Raw genomic sequence first — 23,198 nt, forward strand, 5'->3', positions numbered from 1 at the left:
AAAAAATTTTGATTTTATTTGATTTGTCTTGTATTTTAACTGCATAACAGTGGCACAATGAGAAATAAAAATTTTCCACTTTTTAATTTTCACTTTTTAATTTAATTTCATTCAGAGAATTGTGGCACTAATTACATTGTTTTATGACACATCACACAATCGAAGTGGTCCCTGCTCGGGCGCCAGTTAAGTAATGTGTTGTCGTTCTCATGAAGGACACTCACATTCCTGGGTTCGTTTGAGTTGCTCGCATGGGCGACAACCACGTATCTTGGGATACTTACTAAAGGATGCTGGTTGTGATGGACATGATCAAGTAAATGAGAACTCCAAGGGTTTTAATCAAACGTTATAAGTTTATTAATAAAGTATTTGTTAGTCTTTCTTGATTAGAGATAGAATGATCTTGATAACTCGGCGTGTCGTCTGGCACTGGCGTTTTTTGTTGGCCAGTGGCCAGCTCCCCAGTTCTTCTTCCAGGCCTGGCGAGCTCGTCGCAGTCGCAGTCGCAGAGCCGCAGAAGCGGAGCAGCGGCGTATGCAACGTCATCGTCCTATTCCAGCTGGCGTCATAGCGGAGCAACAACGGCATCAGCGGTTCTTAGCCGTTGGACTCTTGGCAGCATAAGCGGTTTCCAATAGGCACCGCTGAAGTTGCGCATTGGCTTCCGGTGTCGACTCGCCGCTTCAAGCGTCAGCGTAATCGCAACTGTGTTGCAAAAGCTGGGTCGAAGTGGCGCAGCCGCTTAGACGTCAGCATAAATAGTTGTCAAGTGGGTAATTAAAGCGTAGGCGCGGTGGTATTAGGTTTGAGAGGTTGAGGGTAGGGGAAGAGAGGCAGTGCTGCGCACTGGATGGTGTTAACTTGTATATACATTTGATTGTGTGTACGCATGGGATGTGCAGCTAACAATTATGGGATATCACTTGTAGAAGCATTTGTATGCCTATGTGCCTTTACATGTGCGTGTGTGTATATCTTTGTTTGTATGTTTGGGAGATGAACATTGGCGTGTGCCTACCTCAACTTTTAATGGTGTGAACGATTTTAGGTTTTAATTGAAGAGGCGCTTTTATTTAAATAGCTGACTATCTAAAATGACAAGTGCACTTCCCAATACTCTGTGGCACTGTGGCCGGCGAGTAACTCATACACATACACATACATATGTATGTGTGTGGTATAGTGACTGGCGGGTAACCCGCGCTTATCTTAAAGCACCTGATTTCATTTCAATGATTGTGACTTTGCCTATCAGAATACATTTTTAAAGAAATGTAATACCTGATTAAACTCAGTGAGCAAAATGGGATGCGATTTTTGATCCCTAGCACCCGTTCATATATGTACATACATATACAGGTGTATGCAAGTAAAATAACTTAGTCAGCTTTAGATAGTCAGCTATTTAAATAAAAGCGCCAAAGTCAAATTTTGGGCTTTACAATTTGCACAGGCTGTGGTGCACAGAAAGAATACATTTTCGCGACGAGCATGCACACACACATTTACATCCTTGCTACGTGTATGTGCTTTTGTGTGCGTGCGTCGCGAAACTCAATTCTTTCTCAGTATTTTCGTCTATCATCAGCCCAAAATTTGCCGCTGGTCTGCCTTGTGAAGTGAGCACATGCATACATACATTTGTGTATGTGTATGCTTGTATGGGATGGCAAGCTAATTGTCTCTGGATTTAGTAGTTTGTAAATTTTGTATGATTTGAATCGTAGGGTGACTATCAAATGGGCCATTATGACTTAATTAGAAATTTTTGACAATAATGAGTAAAGCTTGAGTATAATATGACATGTGTATTTCATATATTGCAAATCATTTAATAAAGTTAGTAGTGTTTTGGGATAATTTTTTCGGTTGAAAATGTGTATAACATAATTTGAATTATATATAATTATTTACGGATATAAACACATTTATAAACATGATTAGCAATAATAATATATAAATGTACTTATGTAAATATGTATGTATCATAGCTCGCAAAAAACTGTTAACACTTTTGCGTTGTCTGGAAAAAAGTGTCTTTCACTGACACAGTCAAAAAAACTCAGACAGAAACTGTTTTTGTCGCGTCTGGCTTAGCTCTCTCGCGCTCTGAGGGAGACAGTTGTTTCTGTTTTCGTTTCCTCAAGTCAAACACTGATCGTTTGCTTGAGTTAAATGAAGTAACGGTAAGTTGCGTTTGTATGGGTAATCACGCGCGATTGCTGCGTTCTTTTTGTATGTATGTATGCGTGTATTTACATGCACACGAAGGCAAAAACATTTTCTGCTGAGTTTGTTAGTCAAAGTGTTTTTTGCTGAGAGGCTTTGTGTGAGGGAAAATCGTGTTAGTTTTACGCGACACTCATGTGAGAGCGTCAAACGAATGAGTCATCGCATTGCGTCTGAGCGAAACAGATGCTAAAGAAAAAAGAGAGTGACGCTCAGAGAGAGACGTGTCTACACAATTTTTTTTGAGTATGATGCGAGAAAGAGAATAAACGAAAAAACGCTCAACTCTCATTTGCAAGCTCTGGTATGTATGTTCATACATAGTACATCTGTTTAAAGTGGTTATGACAGTAAGGGACTACAAGTGTGTGTGTACTTGCCCGTCGCGAAATATTATTGTTTATGCGTATCAACGCTTTCATACCCTTCCCACGAATAACCATCGAAACGCTTACATTTTGTTTGCATGAGCGTGACAAATGCTTTTATGATTTCGGTATACCCTTCACTCAAGAGGAAAGAGCTGGGATCGTCGCGAACAATATTCAATTTCTGTGCGCTGCTGCTATTTGAGAGACCATATAGAGAGAGAGAGAGAGCATAAAGAGAGGGAGAGAGTGAGTAAGGGAAAAAGAGCGCATAGCCGTGCTTCATTTAGTAATGCGTGCATTTCGTGGCAGCAGTCGCAGCACACTGATTTTGTCTTGCCTTATTTTCACTGCTTGAGCCTAAGAAAACCGAGCCGACCAAATACGAAGTTGTCCGGTCCGTTCAGCGCATTTTTTCGGTGTTGAAAAAGTTTGTTCTACATGTCTAGTCTATGTGTTCTCTGGTCAGTGTTTTTTACTTTTTTACTGGTGCTCTCATGGCGTTATTATTATTTATATAAAAATGAGCTTTCATAGCAGTATTTTGCTTAAGCCCTAACTTTAGAGTTTTTAAAATAGGTGATATATCATATGCTTTTATAGCAGTCTAATACATATCACTAAAATAGAACAGAATTATATATTATTTTAGAGGGAATAGAAGATGCCATCAACGGAAAAAATTTGTTTGCAATTTCGAATAAATTAGGATAGCTACTCTTCATACCTTCCCCAAAAAGACAAAAAGTTGCCTTTAAATGGGGTTAACTGCATTCGCAGATAATGATGTTTTGCAAAACATCCATGCATCGTTCAACATCGCTATCAGCGAAAACATCGGTAAAAATTTGTAATAAAACATCGATGCTCGATGCATCGATGGTTTTTATCATCACTAGAGCATACCTAGTAGCCGTAATTTTACAAAATCCTTAAACATGAAGTTAAAGAGAGTTGATTATAAAAAATTATTTAAAAAGTTAAAATGGCGCATTAAAACATACGTATTAGTAAGTTACCAGTATTTACTTATACGTGATGTATTTTTGATCTTGAGAAGTAGTAAAATTAACATAAGTTCTATGCTATTTTCAGCGTAAATTTTAAACATGACTTTTGTGTATTTGTATTATTTATTTTTATACCCTGAACTCATTTTCGATGGGAAATCAGGGTATAATGGTTTTGTTAAAAGTATGTAACAGGCAGAAGGAGGCGTGGCAGACCCCACATACTATATATATTCTTGATCAGGGCGACGAGCTGAGTCGATTTGGCCCTGTCCGTCTGTCTGTCTGTCTGTCTGTCTGTCCGTCCGTCCGTCCGTATGCATGAACGCGGTGATCTCAGAAGATATAAGAGCTAGAGACTTGAAATTTTATACCCTGAACCCATTTTCAATGGGAAATCAGGGTATAATGGTTTTGTTGAAATGTATGTAACAGGGAGAAGGAGGCGTGGCAGACCCCACAAAGTATATATATTCTTGATCAGGGTGACGAGCTGAGTTGATTTGGCCCTGTCCGTCCGTCTGTCCGTATGTTTGAACGCGTCGATTTCCGAAGATATAAGAGCTAGAGACTTCAAATTTTTTTTTAAATGTTTGTAATTACAGCGCGGATATCGAGTTTATCATTAACAAGTAAGAAAGCTCTAGTCGAGACTACGAGATCCCCTGAACCCTTGGAGTAATAGCTATTTCAATAATTTTTCGCGACTTTCAGCTTACACAAGAAACACACACACACACACACACACACACACACACACACACACACACACACACACACACACACACACACACACACACACACACACACACACGCACACACGGGCATACATACACACACATACATACACACACATACACACACACACATACACAAACAACTACATACATATACACACACAAGCATATACACGCATGGGCGGCAGTGAGCGCTTACTATGAGAACTTAATTGCTTAATAACTTTTTTTGTGGACGTACGATCTTCATGAAACTTTTAGATTATGATTATAACATGGATATGCATGTAATTGCTAAAGCACAAGTCTCTAGTATTTGAAATACGCTTTTTACAAAAGTGAGGATGAGGGGGTGAATTTAAGGGTGGGTGTTAATTTTAACAAAAACCGAAATTGTATAAATTGCATATAAGCATACATTTAAAATTTGGAGACTCTAGCAATAAAGGTGTAGAAGATATAATTTTATAACTGGGTTTCGATAAGGTTTTTTATCGATAAAAAAGATCGGGATGAGTTATCGTCCGTGCGTCTGTATGTCTGTCCGTATGCTTGAAAGCGTCGATCACAGAAGATGTAGAAGCTAGAGACTTGAAATTTTTTCCTAGGTCCGTGTGCTCATATACAGTGCTTATCATAATTATAGCCCACCCAGCAACTTAACCTTTGAGCCAGTTTTTATAACATATTTAAGGGTTTTCAAAAATAAATTTTACAGCACTTTGTAGACTGGAGCATATTTAGTAGATTTTATTGAAATTTTTTTCAATTTATGGAACACTAAGAAAGAACCGTTAACTTTTGCTCTGTGCTAGCATTTTTGTGTATCATAATTATAGCCCACTGTTGCAAATTTGAGTTTATTAAGTGCGGAACAGACTTTTGGCTTTATAGACATTGTAATTAAGTAAATTTAGATAGTTTCTAAGAGATGCCGCTTGGAAAACAATTATCTTATTATGAAAAGGGCCGTATTTTCTCACTTTTCGAGTCAGGAGAGTCTAATTTGAGTATTTTACGAATTTTGAGAAAAATTCAAAGTGTAATTAAAATTTTTTTGGATAACCCCTAAGAATAAGGATCATGAAGACGTACTGGGTGAAAACCGTTACTAATTGCGCACGACAAACGCAAAATTATTAAGAAAGCCAGCAACAGCTCAACCGCTTGTACAGCTTGGCCTCACATGTGGGCGAATCTATGTAAGCGATGACTGTTTGGCGAGTACTTAAGAGCTCAGGAATCATAAATAGGTCTAAACTGACGAAAGCATCCATGTTGCTAAGTCGACACAAGGTTGCTCGACTTCATTTTGCCAAAAGACATACTGCGACCGATCTGACATACGCGCTTTTAATCATCGTCTTTTGGCTTACAGTATATTTATAAATTTTTACCCTAACAGGTCATATTTTCTGATGGGAAGAAGTTTAACCTGGATGGTCCTGATGGGTTTGATACTTATAAGCATGATTTGAGGAAGGATCCTATGTTTTTTTTCAAGGACAGACTTTGGAGTTGGCTCCGTCATGATTTGTGGTACATTTTTTTCATTTGGTACCTGGGAATTGAAGTTTGTAACGAACGGAATGAACAGTGAAGAGTATATTCAGGCTCTGGATAGTAGTCTTAATCCATATTTAAGGGAATTACGTGAGAAACCAATGGTTTTCCAACAGGATAATGCCAGATCCATGTGAGCAGACGTACAAAGGAGTGTTTGGAGGAATTTCATGTTGACTGGCCTTGACTGGCCAGAATGTTTTTCAGATCTCAACCCGATAGAAAATGTCTGTGGTAATCTTGCAAGATGTGTGTATGCCACAAATCACCAATTGGAGACAGTTGGATATCTTAAAACGCAAATTCTAAATGAATGACAAAGTTTCGATAAGGACCTTTTATTAAATTTCGTGGTTTCAATGAGGAAGAGAATTTTTGAGTTGACTGAGGCAGATGGAGGCCGGACTATGTATTACCATTAGTTTTTTCATCAATCCGCAACGAATTTCGATTTTTTTTTTACCAAAATATGAATATGGGCTATAATTTTGATACAGAAAATGATGATGTTTTTCTTTGTTTTTTACTTCTTTTTAAGAAATCGTTATTAAATCGTTAATTTTAAGTGAAAAAGTCTTTTGCCATTCATAATTGAAATACTGAACTACTTATTTTCGAAGATTTTGAGGAAATATTCCATTTGGGAAAAATTTTCAGCCGATTCGTTTAGGTGGGCTATAATTATGATAAGCACTGTATATCATGTCATTTTCCCATTTTTAATGGGTTCAGGGTATAATTAAATCCTACTAAGTGTTAACTACTGGCTGCAGGGGCCTTCGACTAACCCTTCTATATCTTGATGACTTTTAGTGCTGAAGTCATGAAATTTTGAAAATATACTCGGCTTAATAGTCTGAAATCAATAAGATATAACAAAGGAAAATACATGTAGGGATCTGTAATAGTTTTCTAGCGTTTTAGAGCTAAAAAGAAATTTTAATTACTTAAATTACTTTATATATATATATTGATTTCCATTTTGAACTGTGAATGAGTATTCTGCAGTCGGCTAAGCCTGACTGCAAAGTTTTAGAGCTAAAATTGATTCATGTACATATATGATTAGTTTAATGAATTTTAATCAAATAGTTACCTCACAATACATTGTTTTTAAATTTGAAATGATAAACTTATTGAATTTGGTTTAGTATTCACTTATGTATTTATATATATGTTTATATTTAATAATAACGAATATCAACAATGTTAAGTACAACAACTACCATAAAAATAATAATAATAAATATAATAATAATAAAATTAATAATAATAATTATAATAAATAAAATAGTAATAAAGATGTAGATTATACTTTGTAATTATTTTATTATATGGATTATATCTAAATTAATAATATACATGTCATGTAAGGCTTGTGTAATATTCAAAATAATTTGTTTACAAAAAAGTCTTCATTATTAGTAACGAATACTTTAAAAAACATAATAAATAGGTTTTTAATGTTTTTTTTTCTTTATTGTTTTAGGAAAACGCATCTATTGTTGATGAAGTTTGCATTTTACAAAAAGAGCTCTCTGCTGCTCGATCAGAGAGACTGGCTCTAATAGAGAGACTTATGTTTTATGAAGGACTTGAAAAAGCTGCCGTAGGACAAGATCAGTATTTAAATGATGGTCGAATTCAAGAGCATTCGAGTAAACAACTGGAAGAAAAACAAAGTGATCTGATTAATAACAGATGTGAAAATATATTTAATAACATGCCAACATTAACTCAAACGTTTCCTATGAAATTGAATAATATTCTGGTACACTCGATTGGTGAAATAATTCCAGCGAATCCTAACTTCCATACGGCACACTGGATATACCCAGTTGGATATGTAGCAACAAGAATATATGCACATCCACGAGATCCGCGAAAAAAATGTGTATTTACATGTAAAATACTTAATAATGCTGGAGTTCCTCAATTCCAATTAATTCCTGATAATGATTTAGATGGAGTGTTTTTTGGAGAAACAGCTAACAAATGTCATCAAGAACTGCTTAATTGTATACTGGGGTTTACACATGATTCTTTAAAAAATGATTTCAAGACAAAGGGAGAAGAATTTTTTGGCCTATCGAATCAAAAAGTACAATTTCTTTTGATGTCAGATATAAGAATTAAACAGTGTACTAAATTTAAAGGATATATATTGAACAGAGAAAGAGAGCAGCGTGAAAATAACGATCCAACATTATCCTTTGCGGACCTTCAAAACTATCTTAGATAATTTTTTTTTTTTTTTATATCATTGCAGAATAATTGCAGAAAAGGAAATTAATTGTAATAATTTAATTTGCACCTTATCAATAATAATGATATCACTCTGATTAAAGTTTTAAGAATAAAAGCAATATCTATTCTATCCGATAATTTAAGATCAGTTTTTCTTTTTCGATTTAAACAGAAATTTCAAATTATCGGTTTTGTGCAATGTCTTTCTTGCTGTCCGTCCGTATTTCCGTATGAACGGTATTTATTTCTTAAAACTATTGACAAAAACGCGAGTCAATTTAAATTAAAAAAGCCTAAAGTACAGGATATAATTTCAATAGTAACACCGACCCGATGGGGATATTTTATTTGCCAGTCTGGCCTCTAATGAAGCTATAAAAAGAAAGTGTTAGTAAGAAAACTTAAAAAAATATTAAATGTACATTTATTAACTATATTTAACATAATAATTCAAGTAATTCTTTAAAAAAATAATAAGTAAAACAAAACTTCTTACTCTCGACTCTAGTCGAGACTGCTCGACTAGGAAATACCCTGAACCCTCTAATCTGATATTCTAATCACTCTGCACTTCTTTTCGGCACACATACATACAAACGAACGTATTAGAACGCGATCTGCTAACTGCGTAACAAGCAGCGACTGCGCTTGGGCTGCGCTGCAGTGTGGGCAACATTATAAGAATTTATTTGTTGAATAATTTAATTTCTAGACGTACAATCTTAATGAAACTTTCAGAACATAATCAAAATGCTCAAATGTATGTACATCCCAAAGCACAAGTCTCTAGTACTTGAAATACGTCTTTTACAAAGGTAGGGTGAGGGGGTGGATATAAGGGTGGCGGGTAAATTACAACAAAAATCGAAATTATATAAAATACATATAAGTCTACAATTAAAATTTGGAAGCTCTAGCTCGAAAGGTGTATAATTAAATAATTAGCTTTCGATAAGGTTTTTAATCGATAATAAAATATCGGGGGTAGTTATCGATATATAGAGAAAAACTTGATATGCGCGTGATATACACGGACCTAGGAAAAAAATTCAAGTCTCTAGCTCTTATATCTTTTGAGATCGACGCGTACATACATACGGACGGACGGACGGACGGACAGACGGACGGACAGACAGACAGACGGACAGGGCCAAATCGACTCAGCTCGTCGTCCTGATCAAGAATATATATACTTTGTGGGGTCTGCCACGCCTCCTTCTGCCTGTTACATACTTTTAACAAAACCATTATACCCTGATTTCCCATTGAAAATGGGTTCAGAGTATAAAAAGAAAAAGGAAGGTATTAAAAGAAGTTGCAAGAAAAGTTAATACAAAGAATAAGAAATATTAAAAATAAAAGAGTATGGGAAAAGCCAAAATAGAATATAGGATAGAATTGAGAAATCACTACACAACATTGGCAATGCTTATGCCTGGGCATTGTGAGTGATTTCTCTAAGATAAGCTAAAAGTAAACTTTCTATTTTAAGAAGAGAGCTCTAAGGAAAATACGTGATAATATTTATTAAAATTAACACAAAGAACATGAAACGCACTGTGCAAAGAATAATCCCTAGTGCACACAGGTAAATAAAGCGGACGATAATGTCTAGTTGCTCGGGACGGAACCGAAAAATTTAGACGACCCAACAAAGAGGACGAATCAATATCACCACTAATCAATTTATGCAGAAAAACAATTCCTAAAATTGTTCTGCGATTGGTTAACGATGGAAAATCAACAAGCTGGAGCCTGCTATGATAAGACGGCAATCGTAAATTACTGTCTAAGGTCTCTTAAGGCAAAGAGAAGAAACTGTTTTTGGACCGATTCGATACGATCCTGATACAGTTTATGCTGCGGAGACCATACAACAGAGGAATACACAAGCGAAGTGAATAATTGCTTTGTAGTAAAAGGATCTTTAAATTCCTTAGACCAACGTTTAATAAAGCCAAGCACACTTTTGGCTTCATTAATGATGGTAGAAATATGAAGATTAAAGTTAAGTTTACAGCCAAAGAACACACCAAGATCTTTGACAGTAAAGATGCGTCGTAAGGAAATATTGTTAATTTTATAATCAACAATTAGACGAACGGTACGACTGAAGGTCATTGTCATACACTTTGAGCAATTTAAGTCCAGCTGGTTTGCCACAGCAAAGTTGAAATGAATTTAGGTCATCTTGAAGGTGATGATGTCCATTTGCACTGGAGTATGGAAGGCAAAGTTTTACATCATCAGCATACATATAGTAGAATACGAGATACAACTAGGAAGGTCATTTATAAAAAGGGAAAAAAGCAATGGACCCAAATGGCTACCCTGAGGTCGAAACAAAGATAAGTTTAGACATAGCTGTTCTCAGCAAGAGTTTTTGGGTTCTACCCATTAAATAGAATGAAATCCAAGACACAAGTCTAGGTGAAAATCCTAAGCGTTCAAGTTTAATTTATTTTGGCGGTATTGAAGCTAGAGTCTTAAAATTTGGAACACTTACTCGTGTATACACTCATGGTCAAATTAATAGGTGTGACCCAAAGATTCTAGCATATTTTAGAATAATTACGGTTTGACAACATCTATCAGCACGAAATTTTTTTTGTTAGGTATGGCCACACTAGTGTAAAAGGAAATAGGTAAATCTTCCAAAAAAATTTACTCGCTAAAAAGTTTTGGCTGTTATACATTCTCTACCTCAAAATTGACCTGGACACATTAATAGGTGTGTTTAACTTAACAAAAAATTATTTAAATATTAAAGACTTTTTGAGTAAACAAAGGTAGTATTTTTATTGAATATAATTTGATTGAAGCATCAAAATTTTCATTTGCAACATTTAAATAAAATTAGATGGGTCGTGGAGTTCACTGCAGTGCTGAAGAGAGAAATCTTGTTCTCAAGCTTCGTGAAAAGGGTAAAACTTATAAATGCATTGCCTCACTAATGGGACGATCGGAAAACTTCGTTACAAATGCTCTAAAACCAAAAAAAAGAAAAGAAAAAGAAGCCGGGTGCCCGGAGGAAAACTACCGTAAGAGAGGATTCCCGGATAGTCACCTTGGCTAAAAGGGATCCTTTTAAGTCTTCGAGAGCGATTGCCATCGAAATGAGCAATGTTGTATCGGCACGAACTATTCGTCGACTTCTATTAAGCTCGAATCTACCTGGGAGAGTTGCTCGCAGGGTTTCTCTATTGCGTAAATCAAATATTCGGATGAGGCTTAATTTTGCTCAAACTCACAAGGCCTGGTGTGGTTTAGAGGGAGAGCGTAAATGGAGGAACATTCTCTGGAGTGATGAAACAAACAAAAATTTCTTTGAGAATGACTCAAATATAAATGTTCGAAGACCTAAAGGCAAAGAATTGGATCCTAGATATACAAAAAAAGGCGGTTAAGCACGGAGGAGGTGGCATAATGGTTTGAGACTGCTTTTCATGGCATGGTTTTGAAATGCACCATCGACCATTTTCATAATAAACAGATTTCTGTAAAAGGAACTATTGAGTAGTGTTTTATGCTACCATATGCCCACGACAACATACCTCTAAAATAGAAATTCCAACAGGATAACGATTCTAAATAGGACTCTCCAGTAGTTAAGGATTGGTTTCATGAAAATATAATTGAAGTTTATGAGTGGCCAAGTCAGTCTCCAGATCTCAATCCAACTGAGAACCTTTGGGGACACTTGAAAAGGCTAATTTTCAAGACTACCTGCTTCAATTACACCCAATTATTGGAAAATACTCAGGAGGAATGGAGCACCATTCCTGTGGAAAGGTGTAGAAGGTTAATATCGTCTATGCCCCAAAGAATCAGCAAAGTCATTGCGAATAAAAGCGGATATACAGGGTATTAACCATACTTATCCAAATATATTCTAAATATTCTTGTAGTATGTTGTATGTCATATAAGCATATGCTCACAGTATTGTAGTGTATACAATATATGAAGTTGACATATGCCCAAAATATAAGTAAGAGTATCATGCTCACAACATAGCAACACTTTGTTGCTTTACTTATATTATAACAGCTATACATAAGCGCCGTAATATGATCGGTCACTTATGTATAGACTGGCCTGCAGCGTGGGATCTGCAACGTAAGCATTATTACGCTCTTGTCCACGCCGCAGCTTAAACGCTAAATGTATATGCCTTCTGCATATGCATACAAACATATATACACACACATACAGCATGTTATATACTCCCATTCTGCCGCTGCTATAAGCGACAGAATTCTTTATGTAAACTTTATGTACTTTAGGCTAAGACTTTATTTGAATAAAATACGGAGAGCATTCGTTGTCCAGAACTCAAAGATAATAGAGGTTCATTTTATTACATTCTACAATATTTCAGAATTTTTAACTTTTTTTTTTTTTAATTTGCTGGGTACACCTATTACCTGGCCAGCAAAAATTTGAGTTTTTTGTGAAGTATGCCAAAATTATGCTAAAAATTATTATTTTTTAAACTTGTTTTTTGTTGTTGTTATACTATAATGTGTCTATTTTTTAATATAAATTAAATTTTTTAGTTACATGAAAAAATATAGACGTTATTCTCATTAAAAAAAAAAAAATTTCACACCTATTAATTTGACCATGAGTGTATCTCCGATAAAGCTGTATCTCCTAGAATTTTAAAGCGAGAGCTTGAGCTAATTTTGATTCTATGATTCTATAAAGATGAATGAAAAACAAGTAAGAACGTTGCAGTCGGGCGTTACCGACTGCGGAGTACTCATTCACATCCCATCACCAATTTAGTAGCTAAGTTTAGCTCTAATATTGTAGAAAATGCAGTTTTTCTCGATTTGCTACGCTTCTACTGGGCGTAGACACCTTATTTTTGGTCAGTTTATAGAATTAGATAACGGTAACCTAACTAACCTAACCTAAAAATGTGAGAGTTACAGGGTATTTTTCGATATGCCACGTACCTAAAAAGGCGTAACAATTATTTTTGGGTCATCGATAAAGGAGGTTACTAGTAACTTAACTATCAAAATTAAATTAACTATCCAAAGATATAAACTTTTGCGGTTTGCCACGCCCCCTGTGGGCGGACATATGTCTGCCTTAGCTCTTTGGTTGACCCACCAAGACCGAGTATATATATCATATTTCAGGTCTCTAATATCAATACTGCCTAAAATATAGCAGAATTGGAAAATCACTATATCTTCAGGTCCGATTTTCCACATCTTTAGTGGGCGTAAACATATCAGCTCACGTGTAAAATTTAGGCGTTCTAGCCGTGAAACTCTAGGAGTTACAGTTTTATCCGATTTGCTACGCCCCTAATGGGCGTAGTTATATTCGCCATAGTTCATGATATTGGGTGGTCGTCGCGGATCTACATTCCAAATTTCAGCTTTCTACCTCTTCAGCTATGATTTCTGGCATATTGGAAAAGGCATTTTGCGAGTTTCCACGCCCCTAGGTGGCGGATCGGGAAAAATGAACACTTTATAAATGTACCCTAGTATGTGTTCCAAATTTCAAGTCTCTAGCTCCGAAATGAGCTGCGTTCATACGGACAGACGGACGGACATTACATACCTTCCTAGTTGTATCTCGTACTCCACTATATTTATGTATGCTGATGATGTAAAACTTTGCCTTCCATACTCCAGTGCAAATGGACATCATCACCTTCAAGATGACCTAAATTCATTTCAACTTTGCTGTGGCAAACCAGCTGGACTTAAATTGCTCAAAGTGTATGACAATGACCTTCAGTCGTACCGTTCGTCTAATTGTTGATTATAAAATTAACAATATTTCCTTACGACGCATCTTTACAGTCAAAGATCTTGGTGTGTTCTTGGACTGTAAACTTAACTTTAATCTTCATATTTCTACCATCATTAATGAAGCCAAAAGTGTGCTTGGCTTTATTAAACGTTGGTCTAAGGAATTTAAAGATCCTTTTATTACCAAGCGCTTATTTACTTCGCTTGTGCGTCCTATTCTAGAGTATTGCTCTGTCGTATGGTCTCCGCAACATAAACTGTATCAGGATCGTATCCAAAAACAGTTTCTTCTCTTTGCCTTAAGAGACCTTAGATGGGACAGTAATTTACGATTACCGTCTTATCATAGTAGGCTCCAGCTAATTGATCTTCCATCGCTAACCAATCGCAGAACAATTTTAGGAATTGTTTTTCTGCATAAATTGATTAGTGGTGATATTGATTCGTCCTCTTTGTTGGGTCGTCTAAATTTTTTGGTTCCGTCCCGAGCAACTAGACACTATCGTCCGCTTCATTTACCAGTGTGCACTAGGGATTATTCTTTGCACAGTGCGTTTCATGTTCTTTGTGTTAATTTTAATAAATATTATCACGTTTTTTCCTTAGAGCTCTCTCCTCCTAAAATAAAAAGTGTACTATCAGCTTATCTTAGGGAAATCACTCACAATGCCCAGGCATAAGCATTGGCATACGTTTTTGCTGCTAATATTGTGTTAGTGATTTCTCAATTCTATTCTTATACTCTATTTTTGGCTCTTTCCTTTCTCTTTTCTTTTTATTATTTCTTATTCTTTTTATTAACTTTTCTTGCAACTTCTTTTATTACCGTCCTTTTTCTTTTTCTATACTTTATCTCTTCTTATTTTCTTTTTTTTTCTTTTTTTATTATTGTCTTTTTTTTTTAACTTTTATTTATTTATTTATTTTTTTTTTTATATTATTATAATTTTTTTATTTTTATTATTATTTTAAGAATTATTTTAATTATGCTAGATATTGTTAATGACCAACATTTTAATATTTTATTTTTTTAAGTTTCTTACTAACACTTTCTTTTCATAGCTTCAATAGTATCACTGACCATATTTGGCTGTGAGACGTGGGCATAGCCGGCCGGACTGGCAAATAAAATACCCCCATCGGGTTGGTGTTACTATTTGAAATTATATCGTGTACTTTGTATAGGCTTTTTTAAATTAAAATTGACTCTCGTTTTTGTCAATAGCTTTAAGAAATAAATAAATAAATAAAATAAAAAATAAAACCAATATAGTCATTTCACTTTCGTGAATGAGTATAACAAGTAAAAAAGCTCTAGTCGAGACTGCTCGACTACAAAATCTCCTGAACCCTTCTAAGAATTGATATTTTACGTCTTTCTCCTTAGACAACAAGTAAGAACGTTGCAGTCGGGCGATACCGATTGCAGAAGACTCATTCACAGCCCAAACGCTGTCAACCAGAGTATATAGTGCAATTTTCAAGTCTAGTGCGCAACAAAAAACAGGGCATGATCCCATTTAAAATGGGAAAATCATCGATAGCTATTGCTATGATCATTGCATAATTGCATTCAAATTACATGCATATGTATATAATTTATACAATTTTGACTTTTAATAATATACATGTATTTATATCCATATATTGGATACCGGCTTCAAGCTAGCAGCAGATCAGCGCGATTTTACTATACATGTGCACACACTCATCGTCTATTCTATGCGTACAGACAGAAGCGCGCCTTTTCTCACATTCTTAGAATTTCGATTGATTTCTGGACTTTCTAGCCGTTACTGTAGTTTTGTCTGATGACGCTCTCTTATTAAGCTATTCTATTTTAGCAGCTGAGTGCTCGAGCAAAGCAATGGCGCGGGTGCTAAGGGCGACGCAAGTAACGTTAGAGTAGGGAGGTTCGAACCTCTACTATGTTTTTTTTTTTTTTTTTTCATACATTTTTCGTTTTTTATAAAATAGATATTTTATTGGGAAGGTGCGAGCTTGACTGAATGGCACTTAATACTTTTCATTTTCTTAGTCGAATAATTTTATAAGTTTAAATTTGTTTCTTCTTAAATAGCCCTCAAATACATATATGCAAATACATACATATGTATATATGTAAGTCTGCACGCATAGCATCAAGCATTCCAGCCTTATACTCGCGCTCATTTGTATGTGTGTATGTATGCACACATAAATGCGTACTCTAGCATATTCTAAGAATCTCGTTGCGATTGATTTGTCTTTGCATTGTTTTTGAATTTCCAGCCACCACTCTGGCTTTTCTTTGCTATGTGGCGTCATAACAATAATGTGATTTCGTTTTAACTTCTATTGATCGAAACGACGCGGTGGTGCTGTAGGCTGAAGCGCCGACGACCATTATTTTAGCTATTTTGACAAACATGCTGTTTGGGTTGGGTGCGAGTTCAAATCCCGCGGAAAACACTTTTTTGTAAATTGCAAATTTTTGTTATTTTAGCTTCTTTTAAATTTTTTTAAATTCATAAAAATGTTTCCTTTTGTATTATGAATATCTATTAAGCTTATTTATATGTACAAATGCATAAATAGATGGCTGACGCATATAAATGTCGCGATACGGGCACTGTAAATGCCGATTGCCACGCCCCTAGTGGCCGTCGACTCCTCAATTTTAGCCAGTTCTTAGAACGAGTAACCGGTTACCTAAATGCAAAATTTGAATTCTTACGCTCAAAAAATGTGAAAATTACAGGGTATTTTTCGATATGCCACGCCCCTAAAGAGGCTTAAAAATTATTTTTGGGGCATCGATAGAGGAGGCTACCAGTAACTTAACTATCCAAATTTGAAGCTTCTAGCTCTTAAATTGTAGGAGATATAAACTTTTGCGGTTTGCCACGCCCCCTATGGGCGGACATATATCTACCATAGCTCGTTGGACTTGGGTGATCAACCCGCGTATATATACCAAATTTCAGATCTCTAGCATCAATAGTGCCTAAAATATAGCAGAATTCGAAAAATCACTATATCTTCAGGTCCGATTTGCCACGCCCCTAAGGGACGTAGATATATAATTTTTTCACCCATCTTCATAGAATTAAAACATTAGCTTACGTGCAAAGTTTCAGCATTCTAGGTTTACAACTTTAGGAGATACAGTTTTGTCCGATTTGCCACGCCCCTAATGGGCGGAGATATATCCGCCATAGCTTGTGATCTTGGGTGGTTGGCGCGGACCTACATACCAAATTTCAGCTTTCTAGCTCTTCAACAAACATGATTTCTGGTATATCGGAAAATGCATTTTCCGATTTGCCACGCCCCTAGTGGGCGGATCGGGAAAATTTTAACACTTTATAAATCGGAGATATACACGAGTATGTGTTCCAAATTTCAAGTCTCTAGCTTCAATAGCGCCGAAATAGATTGCGTTCATACGGACAGACGAACAGACGGACGGACAGCAAGACGGACATTGCACAAAACCAATATACTCATTTCACTTTCGTGAATGAGTCTAAAAAACACACACATAGGCATGCAGGCATAAACACGCATGGACTGCAGTGTGGGATTACTATGGGAACTTAATAACTTTTCTTGTCGATGGACTATTGCATGAAATTTGTAGATCGTGATCATAACATTGTAATGCGTACATGTGCTAAAGCACAAGTCTCTAGTATTTGAAAGACGCCTTTTAGAAATATGTGGGTTATTTCTAGAAATTATTTCTACAGTATTAGAGCTAAACGTAGCTTCAAAATTGCTAAAGGGATGTGAATGAGTATTCTGCACTTGGTAAGGCTCGACTGTAACGTTCTTACTTGTTATACACTGAACCCTTTTCAATGGGAAATCGGGGTATAATGGTTTTGTTAAATGTATGTAACAGGCAGAAGGAGGCGTGGCAGACCCCACAAAGTATATATATTCTTGATCAGGGTGACGAGCTGAGTTGATTTGGCCCTATCCGTCTGTCCGTATGTATGAACGCGTCGATCTCAGAAGATATAAGAGCTCGAGACTTGAAATTTTTATACCCTGAACCCATTGAAAATGGGAAATCAGGGTATAATGGTTTTGTTGAAATGTATGTAACAGGCAGAAGGAGGCGTGGCAGACCCCACAAACTATATATATAATCTTGATCAGGGCGACGAGCTGAGTTGATTTGGCCCTGTCCGTCTGTCTGTCTGTCCGTATGTTTGAACGCGTCGATTTCCGAAGATATAAGAGCTAGAGACTTGAATTTTTTTTAATGACCGTATATACAGCGCGGACGTCGAGTTTGCTTTTAAAATTCGATAAATCATCCCGTTATATTTTTATCGAGTAAAAACATTCAAGTTCAAATCAGATGCCACTATAGCTAATTGTGAATGATTTTTCTTTTTTTTTTAATTTCTCAAATATTCAATATAATATGTAGATTATATGCTGAAAATTTCATTAAATTCCGTTCAGTCAAAAATTAATAAAAAATAATCAAATATTTGGCCAATTAACAAACGCACGTGCAGCAGCTACAACAGCATCGTATGCGTGTGCACACATACATTCAAACTTCTTCTAGAAACATTCGTTGAATCACATCAGCTGTTAGTTTCGTTTAGTTTTGGTAGATGGCGCTGCAGCAGTGAATCTATTTGAGTTTTTCCAGCGCCACTAGCAGAAGTGAGGTGGCCTAGTGTGTTAGTTGCATGACGCTCGATCGAGTAGTTGTGGCTCGAATCCCGATCGGTGCAACTGATGTTAACTTTTTTAATTGTTTCAAAATATTTTTATGTTATATTTTATTTATATTTTTAAATACATCGAAATTGAAATTTCAGCCATACTAAATGGGCATTTTTAGACTCATTCACGAAAGTGAAATGAGTATATTGGTTTTGTGCAATGTCCGTCTTGCTGTCCGTCCGTCTGTCCGTCTGTCCGTATGAACGCAATCTATTTGAAATTTGGAACACATACGCGTGTATATCTCCGATTTATAAAGTGTTAAAATTTTCCCGATCCGCCCACTAGGGGCGTGGCAAATCGGAAAATGCATTTTCCGATATACCAGAAATCATGTTTGTTGAAGAGCTAGAAAGCTGAAATTTGGTATGTAGGTCCGCGCCAACCACCCAAGATCACAAGCTATGGCGGATGTATCTCCGCCCATTAGGGGCGTGGCAAATCGGACAAAACTGTATCTCCTAAAGTTGTAAACCTAGAATGCTGAAATTTTGCATGTAAGCTGATGTTTTAATTCTATGAAGATAGGTGAAAAAATTATATATTTACGCCCACTAGGGGCGGACCTGAAGATATAGAGATTTTTCGAATTCTGCTATATTTTAGGCACTATTGATGCTAGAGACATGAAATTTTGTATATATACGCGGGTTGACCACCCAAGTCCAACGAGCTATGGTAGATATATGTCCGCCTATAGGGGGCGTGGCAAACCGCAAAAGTTTATATCTCCTACAGTTTAAGAGCTAGAAGCTTCAAATTTGGACAGTTAAGTTACTGGTGGCCTCCTCTATCGATGCCCCAAAAATATTTTTAAGCCTCTTTAGGGGCGTGGCATATCGAGAAATACCCTGTAATTTTCACATTTTTTGAGCGTAAGAATTCAAATTTTGCATTTAGGTAACCGGTTGCTCGTTCTAAAAACTGGCTAAAATTGAGGAGTCTACGGCCACTAGGGGCGTGGCAATCGGCATTTACAGTGCCCGAATTGCGACATTTATATGCGTCAGCCATCTATTTATGTATATGTACACATAAGTAGGCTTAATAGGCATTGATAGCACGGAAGGAAACATTTTTATAAAATTAATAAAATATAAAAAAGCTAAACTAACAAAAATTTGCAATTTACAAAAAAGTGTTTTCAGCGGGATTTGAACTCGCACCCAACCCAAACAGCATGTTTGTCAAAATAGCTAAAATAAAGATCGTCGGCGCTTCAGCCTACAGCACCACCGCGTCGTTTCGATCAAGAGTAGTTAAAACGACATCACATTATTGTTATGACGCCGCATAGCAAAGAAAAGCCAGTGTAGCGGCTGGAAACTCAAAAACAATGCAAAGACAAATCAATCGCAACGGGATTCTTAGAATATGATAGAGCACGCATTTATGTGTACATACATACACACATACAAATAAGCGCATGTATAAATAAGGCTATAATGCTTGATGCTATGGCGTGGAGACTTACATACATACATATATGCATATGCATGTATTTCCGTATATGTACTTGAGGGCTATTTAAGAAGAAACAAATTTAAACTTATAAAATGATTCCACTAAGAAAAAGAAAAGTATTAAGTGCCATTCATTCAAGCTCTCACCTTCCCAATAATATATCTATTTTATAACAAGTAAGAAAGCTCTAGTCGAGACTGCTCGACTACGAGATCCCCTGAACCCTTGGAGTGCTAGCTATTTCAATAATTTTTCGCGTCTTTCAGCTTACACAAGAAACACACACACATACACAAACACATACACATACAAGCACCCACGCATAAACACGCATGGGCTGCAGTGTGCGCTTACTATGAGAACTTAATTGTTTAATAACTTTTTTTGTGGACGTACGATCTTCATGAAACTTTCAGATTATGATTATAACATGAATATGCATGTAATTGCCAAAGCACAAGTCTCTAGTATTTGAAATACGCGTTTTACAAAAGTGAGGGTGAGGGGGTGAATTTAGAGGTGGGGGGTAAATTTTAACAAAAAACGAAATTGTATAAATTGCATATAAGCATACATTCAAAATTTGGAGACTCTAGCAATAAAGGTGTAGAAGATATAATTTTATAACTGGTTTTCGATAAGGTTTTTCATCGATAAAAAAAGATCGGGATGAGTTATCGAATTTTAATGATAAACTCGATATCCGCGCTGTAATTACGAACATTTTACAAAAAAAATTTACAAAATTTGAAGTCTCTAGCTCTTATATCTTCGGAAATCGACGCGTTCAAACATACGGACAGACGGACAGACGGACAGACAGACAGACGGACAGGGCCAAATCAACTCAGCTCGTCACCCTGATCAAGAATATATATACTTTGTGGGGTCTGCCACGCCTCCTTCTGCCTGTTACATACATTTCAACAAAACCATTATACCCTGATTTCCCATTTTCAATGGGTTCAGGGTATAAAAAACGAAATATGTATGAAAAAAAAAAAAAAATAATAACATCCTAGAGGTTCGAACCTCCCCTACTCTAACATTACTTGCGTCGCCCCTAGTTTTGCTTTGCTTGATCAGCCAGTTGCTAAAATAGAATAGCTTAATAAGAGAGCGTCATCAGACAAAACTAAAGTTACGGCTAGAAAGTCCAGAAATCAATCGAAATTCTAAGAATGTGAGAAAAGGCGCGCTTCTGTCTGCACGCATAGAATAGATGATGAGTGTGTGCACATGTATACGAAAATCGCGCTGATCTGCTGTTTGCTTGAAGGCGGTATCCAATATATGGATATAAATATATCATAAAAATCAAAATTATATATAATTATATACATATGTAATTTGAATGCAATGATGCAATGATCATAGCAATAGCTATTGATGACTTTCCAATTTTAATGGGATCATGCCCTGATTGAAAATTGCACTATATACTCTGGTTGACAGCGTTTGGGCTGTGAATGAGTCTTCTGCTATCGGTATCGCCCGATTGCAACGTTCTTACTTGTTATTTGTTGGGTTCAGGGTAGTATCTAGTCGAGCACTCTCGACTAGAGTTTTCTTACTTGTTTTTCCTAGGTCCGTGTATAGCACGCGCATATCGAGTTTTGCTTTATATATCGATAAATTGCCCCGTTATTTTGTTATCGATTAAAAACATTATCGAAAACCAGTAATAAATTTATGTTTCCTACATCTTTAAAGCTATGCATTTTATACAATTTAGTTTTTTGTCAAAATTCACCCCCTACCCCTAATTCACCCCCTCACCCCACATTTTTTAAAGGTGTATTTCCATGCATATCCATGTTATAATCATGATCTGAAAGTTTCATGAAGAAAGTACATCCAAAAAAAAGATATAGAACAATTCCTATAGTAAGTCACCATTGCAACATGCATTGACTGCGTATCTCTGTGTGTGTGTCTGTGTGTATATGTGTGTGTGTATGCTTGTGTGTGTATGCGTTTTTTTTTTTATATTCGTTTGTTGACAATCTTATTATATTAAAAGTTGCAAGTTGTGTGGTGGCTAGGATAGCGCGCGATGCTTGCGGGACGACCGTAAAGCATTGCTTCGCAAGCACTATGCGCTACCTTAGCCTGATACAGCTCATCTTCTCAGTCGCTCGATTCTGCGCAGCTCCATCATCACTGTGGCCGATTCCTCCGATTCCAGCATGGCGTTGACTATGTTGTCCGCTCTGATGGAGCGACCAGTGCCTCTTCTAGACGACGACTCTTCTCCAGGAACCGTCCACATACGAAAAGGATGAGGTTGGCGTCTTCCACATGCCCTCGCCCGCACCAGGGGCACTCGTCAGTTTCCTCGTGACCAAAGCGCTTTAAGTAGCTCCGAAAGCATCCATGGCCCGAGAGGATCTGCGAAAGATAGAAGTTAACCTCGCCGTGTTTGCGGTTAACCCATGGTTCGAGCTTCGGGATGAGCTTGTGCGTCCACCGCCCTTTAGCTGAGCTATTCCACTTTCTTTGCCATCGTGCAATGCTGTTCACCCTGATAGCGTTGTGTCGCACAGGCGCGTGCGAATTGCGCTCCACGGCTTGGGCGGCCAGGTACTCCAGTGGCACCATACAAGCTATGACAAGCGCCGCATCATCGGAGATAGTCCTGAAAGCGCAGCTGACTCTGATTGCGCTCAGCCTGTAGATCGCGCAAATTCCTCGGCTGTAGCTCGGCGTTGCCATCGCTCTTGACCATATTGGCGCAGCGTAGAGGATGACAGACCTAATGACGCTCATTAGAAGAAGACGTCGTTGCTGTTTAGGTCCCCGCATGTTAAGCATTATTCTCGAGAGAGCTCTGCAAGAATCAGCTGCCTTTTTATGCACATATTCTAAGTGCTCGCGGAAAGTTAATCTTGTGTCAAAGATGACGCCAAGACACTTAATCGCCCTCGTTGACGCGATGGTGACGCTGCCTATCCTTATTTTGGCAGTCTCCACTTTTTTGCGACGACTTCCGTCTTGTGCGCCGCTAGCTCGAGCCCAGCTCCTTTCAACCAGCTTCGTATGCGATTGATACTTTCGCTGCACATATC

General features: G+C 36.8%; 1 protein-coding gene and 1 long non-coding RNA gene across 3 annotated transcripts; both read left to right on the top strand.

Moving 5' to 3' along the window:
* The first annotated feature begins 3,451 nt into the window (after window positions 1-3,451).
* On the top strand, window positions 3,452-8,300 carry LOC108620582 (transforming growth factor beta regulator 1). The gene is made up of 2 exons (XM_089473141.1): window positions 3,452-3,610; window positions 7,400-8,300. Exons 1-2 carry the CDS (start codon window positions 3,539-3,541, stop codon window positions 8,150-8,152), a joined length of 825 nt encoding a protein of 274 aa, XP_089329267.1. The 5' UTR covers window positions 3,452-3,538; the 3' UTR covers window positions 8,153-8,300.
* On the top strand, window positions 5,893-7,306 carry LOC149270942 (uncharacterized). 2 transcript variants are annotated; one of them, XR_016270863.1, is made up of 2 exons: window positions 5,893-6,043; window positions 6,106-7,306. It is a non-coding gene; the product is annotated as an uncharacterized LOC149270942 (long non-coding RNA). The 2 variants fall into 2 exon arrangements; XR_016270867.1 differs by having other exon boundaries at window positions 6,118-7,306.
* Window positions 8,301-23,198: the final 14,898 nt, after the last annotated feature.

This window comes from Drosophila arizonae, chromosome 2 (assembly GCF_054131065.1).
Source record: "Drosophila arizonae isolate 15081-1271.41 chromosome 2, UAZ_ARI_1.0, whole genome shotgun sequence".
NCBI lineage: Eukaryota > Metazoa > Arthropoda > Insecta > Diptera > Drosophilidae > Drosophila > Drosophila arizonae.

Bases quoted from the DNA above. Each gene is read 5' to 3' on its own strand.
- LOC108620582 (XM_089473141.1), top strand. From the start codon at position 3,539: ATGAAGTTAAAGAGAGTTGATTATAAAAAATTATTTAAAAAGTTAAAA. The intron at 3,611-7,399 runs GTAAGTTACCAG...TTATTGTTTTAG, and splicing joins GCATTAAAACATACGTATTA to GAAAACGCATCTATTGTTGA.